Source organism: Rhizopus delemar, genomic scaffold (assembly GCF_000149305.1).
Source record: "Rhizopus delemar RA 99-880 supercont3.8 genomic scaffold, whole genome shotgun sequence".
NCBI lineage: Eukaryota > Fungi > Mucoromycota > Mucoromycetes > Mucorales > Rhizopodaceae > Rhizopus > Rhizopus delemar.
In genome coordinates this window covers 600,553-615,007 of record NW_027137834.1, presented here as the reverse complement: position 1 = coordinate 615,007, position 14,455 = coordinate 600,553, and the positions used below count along the sequence as shown (strand labels likewise).

The 14,455-nt window shown below is 34.6% G+C and overlaps 7 protein-coding genes across 7 annotated transcripts; 2 read left to right on the top strand and 5 right to left on the bottom strand.

Moving 5' to 3' along the window:
• Positions 1–836: 836 nt before the first annotated feature.
• RO3G_10460 (uncharacterized protein) lies at positions 837–2,031 on the bottom strand (the record flags this gene model as incomplete). Its single annotated transcript, XM_067665045.1, has 3 exons — positions 837–1,217; positions 1,271–1,463; positions 1,577–2,031. The coding sequence occupies 3 exons, from the start codon at positions 2,029–2,031 to the stop codon at positions 837–839; spliced, it is 1,029 nt and encodes a 342-aa protein (XP_067521146.1).
• A 1,546-nt stretch (positions 2,032–3,577) lies between these two features.
• Positions 3,578–5,437, bottom strand: RO3G_10459 (uncharacterized protein; the record flags this gene model as incomplete). Its single annotated transcript, XM_067665044.1, has 2 exons — positions 3,578–4,638; positions 4,762–5,437. The coding sequence occupies 2 exons, from the start codon at positions 5,435–5,437 to the stop codon at positions 3,578–3,580; spliced, it is 1,737 nt and encodes a 578-aa protein (XP_067521145.1).
• A 963-nt stretch (positions 5,438–6,400) lies between these two features.
• RO3G_10458 (uncharacterized protein) lies at positions 6,401–6,709 on the top strand (the record flags this gene model as incomplete). Its single annotated transcript, XM_067665043.1, has 1 exon — positions 6,401–6,709. The coding sequence occupies one exon, from the start codon at positions 6,401–6,403 to the stop codon at positions 6,707–6,709; it is 309 nt and encodes a 102-aa protein (XP_067521144.1).
• A 65-nt stretch (positions 6,710–6,774) lies between these two features.
• RO3G_10457 (uncharacterized protein) lies at positions 6,775–7,237 on the bottom strand (the record flags this gene model as incomplete). The annotated part of the gene is made up of 2 exons (XM_067665042.1): positions 6,775–7,069; positions 7,128–7,237. The coding sequence occupies 2 exons, from the start codon at positions 7,235–7,237 to the stop codon at positions 6,775–6,777; spliced, it is 405 nt and encodes a 134-aa protein (XP_067521143.1).
• Positions 7,238–8,103: 866 nt separating this feature from the next.
• On the bottom strand, positions 8,104–8,359 carry RO3G_10456 (uncharacterized protein; the record flags this gene model as incomplete). Its single annotated transcript, XM_067665041.1, has 2 exons — positions 8,104–8,162; positions 8,218–8,359. The coding sequence occupies 2 exons, from the start codon at positions 8,357–8,359 to the stop codon at positions 8,104–8,106; spliced, it is 201 nt and encodes a 66-aa protein (XP_067521142.1).
• Positions 8,360–11,349: 2,990 nt separating this feature from the next.
• On the bottom strand, positions 11,350–12,252 carry RO3G_10455 (uncharacterized protein; the record flags this gene model as incomplete). The annotated part of the gene is made up of 5 exons (XM_067665040.1): positions 11,350–11,478; positions 11,530–11,856; positions 11,909–12,018; positions 12,070–12,115; positions 12,175–12,252. 5 exons carry the CDS (start codon positions 12,250–12,252, stop codon positions 11,350–11,352), a joined length of 690 nt encoding a protein of 229 aa, XP_067521141.1.
• Positions 12,253–13,889: 1,637 nt separating this feature from the next.
• On the top strand, positions 13,890–14,451 carry RO3G_10454 (nucleoside diphosphate kinase; the record flags this gene model as incomplete). Its single annotated transcript, XM_067665039.1, has 3 exons — positions 13,890–13,923; positions 13,977–14,086; positions 14,140–14,451. The coding sequence occupies 3 exons, from the start codon at positions 13,890–13,892 to the stop codon at positions 14,449–14,451; spliced, it is 456 nt and encodes a 151-aa protein (XP_067521140.1).
• Between the last annotated feature and the right edge of the window lie 4 nt (positions 14,452–14,455).

Genomic DNA, 14,455 nt, shown 5'->3' with positions numbered 1-14,455 from the left:
CATACCACGAATCTTAAAAGCATATAAATGAGGAACCTTTTTCTGCTCTTTTTTCTCATACAAGGGATAACAATTGGTTTAATTTTTTTTTTTAATTCTGTCAAATTAAAACAAGAAAAGTCATCATTAAACACCAAAAATTAATTTATCATTTGATATCACAAAAAGGACATAAATTCACGCATAAGAAACCTTCTTGGAGCAAATATATAGGTGTATTTGTTTCGTAGCTTTACTTTTATACATAGTTATTGAAAATATAGTAAAAGATATAAATGGAGACGTTGTTTTTTATATTTAACAAGCTTTGATGACGCTGATAAAGCTTTAGGTTGTGTCTCTCAAATCATTGATAAAATAAAAAACTACTATTGCATGTAATTTATATCTTTCAAAGCCATGCGATATTAAATAATAGTGGATAATATCAATGAACTTACTGTAGAACAAATTCAAGAGTATCTCTCTCAACTAAAATAAATAAAGAGCTTAATGCATCTTAATCAACCAGACGTCAGCATAAATCCACTGATTATCCAATTCTTTCAATCTAAGTTATGAAAGCAAATTAAATTTAACATGCATTAAGAATCATATAGTATTTTGTCAGTTTTTAATGTTAATATTTGGAGATAAACAACTATTTACAACCTTAACAACTCCAAAGCAGGGCTATATTTCTGGCAACGATTTTTACACTGCAGAGACCTAGGCCCAACATTGGTAACATGCAATGTAGAGATATAAATTCTGACTTTGTTGAAAAAAGCTTATTGTAGTAGGTCTACTTGACTTGCAAAGCATTTTTAATACAAATTTATTATACTAGTATACGATCATTTCATTTGCTGTTGTAACCACAGATCGAATGAAGAAACAGCAGATCCATCATCATTATACGTGTATCCTAATGGATGTGATAAAGACAAAAAAAGTCCACTCACATCGACGCATTGCTGTTGGAAGTTGCCAGATAAACAGGCTAAGACTGGATTGCTTGCTATGCTGTTAATCATGTTTTCTTGTTGAACTAGTTCACTTTGATTATCAGCATCCATTTGGTTAAGCAAAGAAGCACTGACTTCTTGTGGACTGGCAGAAGAAGAAGGAAGAGAAGCTGTTTGTCTTCCTTGATCATAATTGTTTTTCCGCATTAAATATAAGTCGCGGATCATTAGATAAAATTTATCAGCAACTGCCCAATAACTTCTACATTCCTGAAATGAAAAATTAGCTCTTTTAAAAAAATATTTTTTTTAAACACTCTTACATTCAAGAAATTGAGATAACCTTCTAATAAGTGTTCTATGTTTTGATGATATACACCTTGCGTGATATTAATAACGACAGTACCAGAAATGTAAACCAAATAGGCAACGTACACAGGTATTCTATCCATCACGTAATTTGAATCCTTTAACAACATAGTAACATTATTAGCAGCGTTGGTACATTTTTGTGCACTATGAAGAATATTTTCTTTTGTTTGTGGGTCCAAATCATGATTCAGTATGTCTGCTAATAATAATGCTGGCCGATTCAGTAAAGCAACAGTCGCATAATGCAAAATGTGTACCTAATTGAAAGTAATAAGCAAAACAGAATATAGAAATCGTATGGCTTACTCACCGTGAAAAATTGAGTTAGCTGAACAGGATTCATTTTTTTATATTTCTCTAAGTTTTCAATGGTATTTCTGTATTGGAAAGGCAACTCTTCAGCCCAAGCCGTGAGACACTTATCATATAGATAATAGTCCGATCCAAGACGATAAAATGAAAATGGGTTTTTGACATTTGTTTCTCTATTAAGAGAGCGAATAATGTTTCCAAGAAGGACATTTCCTTTTGTAATTTGTGCTGTTAAACCCATTTGATTCACCTCTCCTCGCTTTTTAAATAGACTTGACTTTGATATAGAGAATGTGATTCCTTCAGGAAGACTTGTCATTGAATTACGGAGTACACGATAATGAACAATGTTACTACCATCAAAAGTCTCCTGATAAATGTCATCAGCGGTTTTTAACATATCTATGTCTAAAGGTAGTAGAACATTAGAGTCTTCTATATGCATGCACATAGGTAATCCTGTGCATGCAGCACCATACACATCATACATATGGCATGTCCAATATGCCCTTCTTCTACTTTCATGCAAAAGCCATTTTTCTATACTCAGAACCGTATCGGGTTCTTCATCGAATAGCTTATCTTTATGAAGTCCCAACTCGCATATCATACGAGAGGCTAGTCCTGAATATCTCCAGCATCTATTGGTTTGATATCGCCCCAACTCATGTAAACTTAAAAGAAGGATACCATGAATATGATCAAGGGTGGATGGGCCCATAAGTATCTCATTAATCATTGAGGTTGCTATATCAGCAAACCTTGCACCTTTTGCAAGATAAGGATAAGTTTCTAATTCTTCACGCTTTGAATACCTAGACCAGTTTATTTTATTTTACTTTTATGCATAAATATATTCCTTATTTTGCGCTTACCTAGCAGCTACTGACATTAGGGAATACAGCAGGAACCTGTCACACGTATTCTCTCTGACTGATCGTTTGAGTTTTTCTAGGTCTGTAAGAAGTGCTTGATTACCCAAATGATTAAAATAAAGGTCTAATAAATGATTGATAAGGTATTCTTGTGGCAGCTTCTCCTTCTGCTCTGGTGAGCATGTAATTGTATGTTCCACTTTTGCTAAACGTTCTTCTAGTAAACGGATCTGTTCTCTTTTTGATGCTTTGTTTTGTATTTCTTTATCGGGAGCATAGGAACACACTTGCTTTAATTTTGTACATTTGTCACAATTTGGCCGTTCTCCATTGCATTTTGTCTTTTTTTGTTTTTTTTATCAAGCACGAATCTCAGTATCTTATCAAAACAAAAATAAAGCATTTTACTTTTTTACGTCTACAGTTATTACATGCAATGCGCTTTCTTCTTTCAGCTGCTAATTGTCGATAGTCCATTTTTTTAAAAAAAGTGAATAAATAAAAGACTACGGAATTCTTTTGAGTTGAATAAATATTACAATTTTTTTAATCGTAAATAGCTATTCATTCACCTTATCAAGAACCTTCTGTCAGGAACAAAATTACATACAATTGACTCAACATCTTTCGTTTTGACTTTCAAAATTCAGATTGACAATAATTTGCCATGTTGTTTTAGTTAGGTATGGATTTACCACCATATTTTTTCTTGCAGAATCTTTACTAAACTTGAGAAAAAGAAAACAATACATGAGACACTATCAAGATAGTTTTGGTCAACTTTTTTACCAACAAAATTTACGAAATATCGCAGTTGAGAAGGGCTTGGATACGTATACCCGAATAAAGCAAGATTGCATTTAATCATTTTTAGCATTAGAAGTAGTCTGCTTATTTTATAGAAACGAGAAGAATTGTCACTGAAGTCCATAAAAGTTTCCAATAATTATTTTCTCTTCTTTATTATTATTAGCTTGAATACAAACAAACCAATACTATAATTAAGCTTTTTCTCTTTTTTTATTGCTATTATTACAATGTAAAACGATAAATACTTTTTTATACAAAATATTAACAAAAGGTGCACCATGTTATTCGTTGATGTATTCTACCATCTATCCAAAATCGACCAGTTTTATCAGATTTACAAGCCTTCAAAAAGTCCAATATTAACGTATTGGCTTGCTCCAAATGACTTTTTCTTGCCCATGCATTGATGAGTGCTGTATAAGTTGCTGTATTTGGTGGATGTCGATTGCTCTTTTTCATCAATTCAAAAATCTCCTGAGCTGTCTCGGGTGCGTTGTAATCACCACATGCATCAATCAAGGTAGTATAGGTATATGCGTTAGATTCAATGGAGTGAGCAATCATTTCTTTGTGGATTTTTAGTGCGCTTTCTAAACCTGATCGTTCAGATTGTATTTTTAACAATGTAGTATAAAGAACTGCGTCTGGTTTGATACCTGCCATGGAAGCCTCTTGAACGATCCAGTGCAGAACTTGTGGTACGTTCTTATTGGTTTGTTGCGAAAATGATCTCAAAACAAGTGAAATAATGATTTCATTAGGTTCAATCTTGTTCAAAAGCATTATTTGAAACCAACGAAGAACACTTTGAACATCATGTCGCCAAGCACTAGCATCCATAAGAGCACCATAGGTATAGACATTGGGTGTTAACTGATTTTGGAGCATTTTGTTGTAAAAAAATATACATTTGCTTTGATCTGTTGAGCGTGAATAGGCACGGATCATTTCGGTATAAGTAGCAGCATCAGGTTTAATGTTGAGTTTTAACATTGCGCTAAACACAAAGACTGCCCGGTCGGGTTCTTTTTGAAAAGCCAATATATGCAGGATTGCATTAAATCCTTTCAAACTTGGCTGGTGATCACCTTCCAAGAATTGTTCAAATAATTTTAGTGCTTGAAAACTGTTCTGTTGTTTTTGATATGCGTTCATCAACTTAATATAGACTGTCTCATTAACCGTAATTTTTTCCGCATATTTCTCTCGTGCTGTATCAAGCACATACTGAGCCTTTGATAAATCTTTATTTAACAAAATAATCCCGATCAACTCATCCAGTGCATCAGCTCTATTCTTCTCCTTCTTTTTTGGTATCCCTGCTATAAATTCATCAATCAAATGGTGTGCTGCTTTGCGCTTTCTTCTTTGGTACTGGTGACAAATATGTGCTATCCGCACTATGTCTGATGCTGATATATTTCGATCTTGATTATCAATTTTACCCGCTCCGTGCAAAGCAATTGTCCGCACTCGATGATTGAGTTGATCCTGAGTCAGTGTTTTGCTTTTCAGCATTAGTATGATCAGCTTTATACACAAATTCCTCGATAATCTTTCTTTTCCTTCTTTATGCGCTCTGAAAAACGTTATCCATGCTTTTTCGGGTTCCTCAAATCGAATCAATCTCGCGATCTCCTTGCGGAGGGGTATTTCAATATGTCGTACGGATGGTAAAAATAATTCGGCTGTATACTGATGGTACTGCTGTACGTAATCCAGTAACTGATCCATTTGACGCTGTCGAGTAGCTACCATAGTACTGCGGCACAATGCTGACTTTGCAAACACGAGTAATGCATACAATGAGCAACAAATCGTCAAGGGTATGATGTCTCCCCGCTTGGAAAGAGTATTAAAAAGAGTCCAGGCTTTATCTGCTTGTCGAATGCGAATGGCATGATCGAGATCAGACAAGGAAATACGATTCGTCAAATTCAATAATGCTAATGATCGAGGATATCGCATGGCTGATGATAGTGGCTTTCGAGCTTCTGATTTATAACTTGCTGAATGGCTAGAAACAGCCCTGTATACTTTGGAGATCAAGACAGATCTTTGTCTATAAAATATGCAGCAATCGGAAATAGTAAACAGTTCTTTTTGTGGTGGTTGGAACATTTGCGATAGTGTTTGTAGATGTGAATTCCGCCTGCGACAGATCCCATTGCTCTGCTCAGGTGTACTAATAAGCCTAATAAGTCTAGAAACATCTTTTAGATGGACCATAGACCTGCGCATAGTACATAAGGATTAGGGGGAAAAGAGGGGGGAGGAACACACGAGAACCAAAAGTATATTATTGTAAGCGCGTTTTTCTTTTTGTTTTTTTTTTTTTTTGTGTTGAAATTTGCTTCTTTAAAAGAGGACAATAAATTGTACTAGGCACGAACCAGGACTGCTTTTGTGACTATTTGATGACGTTCAATAATACCACCAACAACCACAGCATCTTTCTGAGCTTGAAAAAGTGAGACGAAATGCAAAGCATACCAGTTCTATTTAATAAATTTACAGTTTAACTTATGCGTCATGCTCTGGATTTTAGGCGATATTACATTAACTTGATCTATTTACGTCAATAGAGCTTATATATAAAGATGGGCTGCAATTTTTGCTACTTTTTTTTAAATTTTCCCCAATAAACAGCGTTTGATGCTAGTAGCTAATAAATTTCTGGTGAAGAAGAGCATAAACGAGGAGGAGCAAGTTGATTCAAAGCATAACAAAGCTAGAGACAAACTTAAAGAATAATACCTTCAACTTAAAACAGCAATCCAGCTTCAATTTAGTTTCACAGTGCACATAACATATGAATATAATTCCAACGCCATGGCTTTTCTAAAGTTTTAGTGAGCTTTTTCTTAGAACATTTCGAACGATTGTTCTATTATTCACGGAGTCAGTGATATTTTAGTGAGGCTTACGTATATAATATACTCAAACAAGTACAGATCTTTGTATCATATCATTAAATTTAGATTGATGTCTAATTTTTACTATATTTTATTGTGAATCTGTTGCACCAGGCAACAAGGCAAAACATCAACGACAAACAGAAGCAACATAACAACAAAATCAAGGATGCAAAGACCAAAAGCAAAACGCATCAACAAAAAAACCAACAGCACATCAACAAAAACACACCAACAGAGAAAAACAGCAAGGCAAAACCAACAGCAACAGCAGCAAAAAGGTCACAGCAACAGAGAAAAACAACAACAACAACAAAACCAACAACAACAAAACCAACAGCAACAAAGCCAACAGCAACAAAGCCAACAGCAACAGCAACAACTAAAAAGCAATGCCAGCAAGATAACAAAACAGCAGCAATCCAACAAAACAAGCAAGAAAAAGAGGAACAGAAAGAAAAAGAGGAGAAGAAGATGAAAAAAGGAGACACGAGTCGGCCAAGCAAAGAAAGGAAGAAGGCAGAAAGCAATCTAAGATTACTTTCATACCTTCTGTTTCTTGCTTGGTCGATCTCTTCCTTCATCATCATCCTCTCTCTTTCTCTTCAACTGCTGGCGGAATGGTTCCGCTTCACAGCTGCCGATTCTTCGTCTCTTATTTGGACCGGCCAAACGTGGATTTAGGCGGCCCAAACAAAGCTCATCATCTGCCTCTCTCTCTCGCTTGATTGGGAGGCCGTGCTTTGCTATCTTGCGGCACTCCAACTCATGAGCAACGGCTTGTTGGGCTTTGGGCTGTTCAGGGGTGGTAAGAAGCCCAACAAGCCTATGACCAAGCCTAAGGAAAAAAAGATGTCAGAATGTTGTTTAAATGCAAATGCTTTTTAAAATCTTACCTATCCACCAGCAAATCTCTTAGAAGATCACGCCCTTCAAGAAGGGGTGATTCTTTCATCTTTTCAAGAGTAATAATAAAGGCTCTGGCAAGTTTCTTTAGGGGATACATTGTTTTAAAAGAGATAAAGAAAAAAAGAGGAAAAAAGGTTTTGAAAAGAGACATAAATAAACAAAAGAAGGATAACTGCCATTGTCGTGTAACTGCTCTTCCATTCCAGAATTTCCTTTCTTTACTTTGATCATCACCAATTAAAGCTGTTTGTTTTGTTTACTTTTAGATGGTCAAGTTGGCGTAAAATAGACAAATATTCACAGTTGTAGGCATTTTTTACTTTATAATCATCACCATGACTCCAACCATAATGAATAGAATATGTATTTGATACCTTAAAGGTAGTAAAGAGCTCACTTTATTTTATCCTCAAACATGTGATTGACATAAGGTTTGAATGGTTACACAATTCGTGTGATTTTCATGAAACAAACTAGTCTGTGTACAGTCTTTTTTTTATTATTTTTATCTTACTTTCATGCTTTTTGATTTATGTGAATTACAATAACACCTTATTTTTGAATATTTGTGCTTGTTGTTTATTTGTTTTCTTTTTTTTTTGAAAAGGAAGAAGGGATGGAAGAGGGAAACCAGCAGTCAAAAAGGTTAGCAAAGAGTTACACAAATAAGGGTCCAGGGAAAAAAGAAAGCAATTCAGGGTATGTCTAAAATAACAAGACTAGCGCGGAAAAAGAAAAAAAGGGAAATAATAATTAATTGCTTGGGAACTTTTAAACTCTAAAATCATTTTATTAAAGTGTACCGATACATATCTGGTGGAATCCCCTTAAACAACCATATATTGTAGTAACCACAATTTTTAATAACTTTTTTTTAATAGTTACTTGATTTGATTCTGATGCTTCATCAAAAGTTAAGCCTTTTGTTACTGACATGTTGGTTATCTCTTTACCGTTTTTGTTTTACTGTGCCAAGATATGAAACGTCATGTCCCCTTTGGCAACAAACAAGCTTTCAATGCCTCTTCGGGATATGGAAAACAATAGTAGCGTTTTTCTTATTAACTTGAATCTGACGTTTGATCCAGTTGACATGATGAATAGCAACATTAGCATTCCAAGCATCAAATTCTATTTCGTTTGCAAACAAGATATTGGCCAAAGGCTCATTAGCATATTCAGGAGTGCTTCTTTGAACAAAAAAGGTATTGAAAAACATTGATAGATGAAGTTGATAACATTTTAAATATTGTTGCCAGTGAAACTATGTATCTGCGAATAAGGTAAAAAGCACTCATCGAAATGCGACTGCTGCAATAGATGGTTATTTAAGGAATTCCATTTATATTTTCTTCAATAATGTCCGTTAGCGTTATTCAACAAGACAAAAAGAATACTATTAGAATTGCCATGAAAAGGAGCATAATTTGAATATAAAACAAGCTTTAAAAATCAAAGAGGAATCAAAGGCGACTCCCGACCAAATTTCGACTTTGTCAGTTATTTACTATAGGAAACTCACACAAAGGTTTTCTTTTTGTATAGAGCAAGGCTGCTGGTTCGAATCTGGAAGCTAAATACCTGGCAATTGACAAATGCTGAAATCGAAACTCACACAAAAGTCATTCACGATATGTTAATGACAGAAAAGTAACTGAATAATAACATACTTTGAAAGAAGCTCTGTAATAACTAAAACTCTTTTCTGCCTTTTTTTCATAAGGATCAAGAGCTATTAAGCTTCTTTGGACCTCAGTACAGCTGATGAATCCATATTCATTGGCTTCGCTTTAAAACCTTTTGTGCATGCTGTTTTTCCTTTGGGTCATATGTTGCAAAAATCGGGGTAAGTCGATACAACGTACTAGAAGCCTTTATTCAATTCTAACAATTACACTAATCCTATGAATTGTTTGACTTTTTTTACAACCATTTCACAGCTTTGGAAGGTGATGCTCTTCTTAGACCAGATATAAAGATTCACACTTCAGTAGACATGAAAATCTTTGGCTGTCTTTAGTCTAGGTTAAATGTCCAAAGAATGCTAGTGAAGGTGGCCTCTTCAAGTTATCAATTGAAATGCAATATATTCTCAATCATCTTGTAGAACATGGAGCGAGCAACCCTGTTATTTACGGTGTTCTTGTATATAGCATGTGACTAAATAATTATTTTTACCACAAAATAAGCCCTCCGATTACTCGAACTGAATAGGTTATACTTGTTCAATTTATAAAATGGCTTTGACTGGGCCTAGGGTCTACGTTATGATGAAGATAAAAGCCTGCTTCTTACCTCGCTACTCCGAACACTTGCATGTGGCTATCCATACTATGCCCTGCTTCCTCCAGCTACGAGATCTAGTATATGAGGAAGTTCAGTCCATAGCCAAAAACAAAGGGAAAAAAAACCCCCCTATCAATGATTGGATCTGAAAGCCAATTATTGATATTAAACAACAGTAAACCATCTCCTCTCTCACGCAACCATTAGTGCAGATACCCTACCCTCAATAGTTTTTGTGCCTTCTTTCATAGTTTTTTTTTAGTATTAAAATCATATGTCTTATTCTTCTCTTTACATAAAAAACACTGTTCATCAAGCTTGATCCGCCTTATTTACATAAGTTCAAATTGTGTATTAAGACTTTATAAACAGTCTCCTTTATTTAATTCTAACAAAAGAAAGAGACAAGTTTCCAAAAGCTTCCTCTCTTTCTGACACCTCAATCCAACAAGGTCACTTCAGATAAGTACAGCTATGATATTGTATAATTTTGTACTTATAATCTAGGGGTGTGTATGTCGCTGTTGCCAATAATATTGAATAATCTAGTGACAAATTACCAATGTCTGAGGCCCTTTTTGGCCCCATTGCTTTCTCAAAGGGTACATTGGGTTCTTCCTCATGAGTGTAACGCCCTAATCTTGGAACAATTTCAACATTTTTAGCCCATTCCGTTGCGCTCTTAATTTTTAATGTTGGCCAGATTAACTAATACTTGTTCATTAGGAATCTAGCGTTATCTCTATATTCCTTTTGTCTATTTCCAGAAAAGTGTTGGGCCGTTATTTACAATAAGGTGCTAACAGCGTCATCCGTTCTTATCTATGCAATATGTTTCGTTATTCTCCACATCAGAAGGATTCATATTCTGATTTTACTATTTTATCCAACAAACTATGGAATGACTTCATTAGTATCTGTAACTGTGATGTCCATACCTATTTTACTATCACAATACATGAATAGGTGCATATCCTTAAATAGCACATGTTTGCTTCCGCTACATAATAAATTGGTTTGATAACTATTTGCTGTTTCATTGTTCATTTGAATTCAGGGATCAACATTTTGTTTTAAGTCTATAACAATTGTCTTTTTAGAAAAGCTTCATTATAGCTCTTACTTCGTCTCTGTCTCCATCATAACAATAACTTTATTACTCATAAAAGAATACAAGTCAATGCCTTCTAGTACAGAAAATTGATCTTTTTTCAAAATATGGAATCAGTATAATTGAACTTTATAAAGCAATAGGATGCTTTGGCAATACGCCTTTCTTTAGTTGATCATATTTCTGATCAACATATATTCATCCAGATGCAAGACTCTCAACAATGCGTATATGGGCATGTTTGTATAACAGTAATCATGTTGTCTTTAGTAGTCAAGGGCTGTTTGCAAATTGGATGACAGTAGGTCGTCAACAGCAATAATTAATCAATAGCATGCCATAGAAATATATTTTGTTATTGAACATGTCTACTGAGTGTTCGATCTTATACATCAATGGCTTCTTCACGTGTAAGGGTATCAATTGTATTTTTATACTTTTTTTATCAACTTCGATGAAGCATAGTATAACGATCATTGTCATGTATAAATATCTGGCCTGTGTAACATAATGGAATAAACGTAATCCAATCCAGGTCCATTGTAATGACCACTATTAATACAGGTTTACGTTATAGTATCCTTTTAAATCAAATTATTCTTAAATATCACGTTATTCAAAATAAGCATCACTTTTCTCTATTTGTGTTATAAAATGCATGATTTCAAAAATGAGCTGTAACTTGATTAGCTTACAATAAAATATATTTCTTATAAGCCCTTTGTTTGTAAGTATATTTAATATAAATAGAGTTTATTTCTGAAGGGCTTTAAGCTAGTTATTTACAAATGAAGTGTGGTTCTTTAAAGAGTCTAGTACACAGTTGACATATGATACCTTGATTCTTCAAAATCTTTAATTTGCTGTGCGTGTAATCTGTGATGCCGAGCACCGTTCTTTAATCGTTTAACATAAGCTCCGACCACATAAGCAAAATAAATCTACCAGATGTTTTTAATTCATTTATACATTTCATTTTTTATATACTTTACTTGAACTATTTGAACTATGAATATCAAGACACCAAAGAGTATTAAAAACAGCTTCAACATGGCTGAACATTCACTTTCACTAGCTGCATTTTCAGTTAATAGACCAGGATATTTTACAGGTGAATAATATGAACTGCTGCTTAAATGTACAGGTTCAATCACACGTTGAGCATTATTGATGCCTACAAATCCCATAACTTGACATGAATCAATCGTGCTTTGTCTTTTGGTAGCCATTATGACAAGAGAAACAATATAAATAATACAAGAGAGCACACAGTTAATCCAAACAATGACATTAAACACTTTTGAAAATCGTCTTGATGCCTATATTTTGATATTAGTTCTTTCTATGATGAGCCTTTGATCTGCTTCTTACAAATAAAGACCCTGCCACACCAAATAAACCACCAACACAAATAAAAATTGAAAACAATAAGGTGATGTAATACCAAGGTTTAGCTGATTGACTGGAATAATATACTACAGCTATAAACTACATAAGTAACACAAGTTATAGTAAGATTTTCTCCTCTTTACCATTTACACCCACAAAACCAGTTGCACTGTAAAATAAATAGATAACCTATTTGTATTATTTAATAAAACTAATTTTCTTTTCTTTTTTTTTTTTTTTTTTTTTACAAAAAACCAAATGGCAATAAAGAAAGTGCCTAATCTTAAAGGAATGAAACAGCAACACTTTTCTAGACCAAGTCCCATTTCTATTGAGGGTGTATTACTTGATGAAAATAGGATGAAAAAGAAAAAGGAAAAGAAAGAAAAAGAGGAGGGTCAGTGGGGGAAGCAAGGAGTGGTGAAGGGAGAGAAAGGTACGGAAGATCAGATTTTTTATTGGTTCTGAAGTTTAAATGTAAGCTTCTTTTGTTGCTAAAAAACCATTTGTAACCACTGTGATTATTAAAATGTGTGGGCCCATAATGCTATTATTTTACGATTTAAATTATCAACTGCTATTTTTTGAAAGCATGTATGAATACAAGCAGACGTACGCTATAAAATTCAATGTATAGCTTTTATCTCTTTTTTATAAACTAGAATGAGAAAAAAAAATCCATAAAAGGAGCTTAAATCAGTTCTCAACATCCTTGAGAGAATCAACCGGGTAATACTCTGTGCTCAATTAATTACCTTCCGACTTCAGTTGAATGAAATTAATTAAGTTGAGTTTTAAACAAAGGAAGGACTCTGTGTTTGGGTTCAACGATAGAAAACCCAAATGGTTTCGACCCAACCCCAGTCTGGCTTTATTGACCCTGAATACTTAGCGTCGTATGACCTTGCCTCACCCTACAAGTATCGCATAGGGCAAACCCTTGACTATATATAGCTTTCGTGAACAAATGTCCAATGTGCCTACCCAATTGCTTATATTACCTTTTATGATTATAACCACCTAATTTACACAACAGATCTGCCTACATCGTCCACCCATCTCGGGCAAAGATTGCCCTAAAGCCCACACTGATGTACACAACACGTCTTTCCCTCCTTACTCATTCAATCTCTTTTTTTTCTTTTTTTTTGACCTTGCTCCCATAAGGGATTTTTTGAGCTTCTTTTACATCTTATTTGGTTTGGCTTGGGTAATTATGATGTCTTAAAACATTGCTTGCTCGTTTAAGTCTTTAATAAAATGTTTTGTTTAAACGTAAAAGAATCAAAAATGATCAGCATGAAAATGAGACTGGTTTTGATGTTGGTTGGTATATGCCTTTTCTGATATGAGAAAGCTAGCACAGTAGAAGATTTACTTTTGCACTAAAGATAATTCCAGTCCCTTTCTCTTTCTTTTCTTTGGTAATTCAAGTAGACAGCATTTAAACCTTTGAGTGTCCTATTCTCGATCTAGAGCAAGTCGAATAATTCTACTCTCTAGCGATGGTGTTCTTCCTTAGGTAATCACAGGAATGATCAAGACTATCAAGTTTAGAATGGTTTTTAGTTTCTAAAAGTGATGAGCTTCATTCCAAGTACATGTATGGGATCAAGATCATACCATTAGATGTGGTATTGTTTTCTACTTTACTTTAACGAGAAATCATCCAATATCGAATCAGTGAAGTTTCATTATCCAAAAAAAAAAGCCACCCGTTTACTTCATTATTAGTATAAGTTTTTGGGGGGTTTATCATTGTCTTTGAGGATGATTACTGTATGGTAATAGACTATACAGGCTTTACATTGAGCTTGCACATCGTGAGAATTAATGGAGCTCAGTTACACATGTCAAGGAACGTTCGGGATTAAGAAATAAAAAAAAAATTTTCTTTACAAAACCAGGCCCCACAAAAAAAACTTTTTTTTTTCCTTTCTCATCTTTAATACAAATATCAAAAATGGAACGTACATATATTATGGTCAAGCCTGATGGTAATGTGTAGATAGATTGTATCTTTAAGCCAAGCTAACATTAAATCATTTAGGTGTCGAGCGTGGTCTCGTTGGTGAAATCATCAAGCGTTTCGAACAACGTGGTTACCAACTCACTGCTCTTGAATTGATCCACCCCACCAAGGAACTCCTTGAAGAACACGTAAGTATATGGTGTTATGTTGTTCTTTATGTATTAAATAGAATATATTTTAGTACTGTGACTTGAAGGGTAAGGGTTTCTTCCCCTCTTTGGTCGAATACATGCTCTCTGGTCCCGTTGTTGGTATGGTCTGGACTGGTAAGGACGCTGTCAAGACTGGTCGTAAGATGTTGGGTGAAACCAACCCCTTGGCCAGTGCCCCCGGTACTATCCGTGGTGACTTCTGTATTGAAGTTGGTCGCAACATCTGTCACGGTTCTGACTCTGTTGAATCTGCCGAACGTGAAATTGGTTTGTGGTTCCCTCGTGGTGTTACTACCGTCGCTCGTTCTCACTCCATCCACTCTTTGGTCTATGAAAACTAAATTG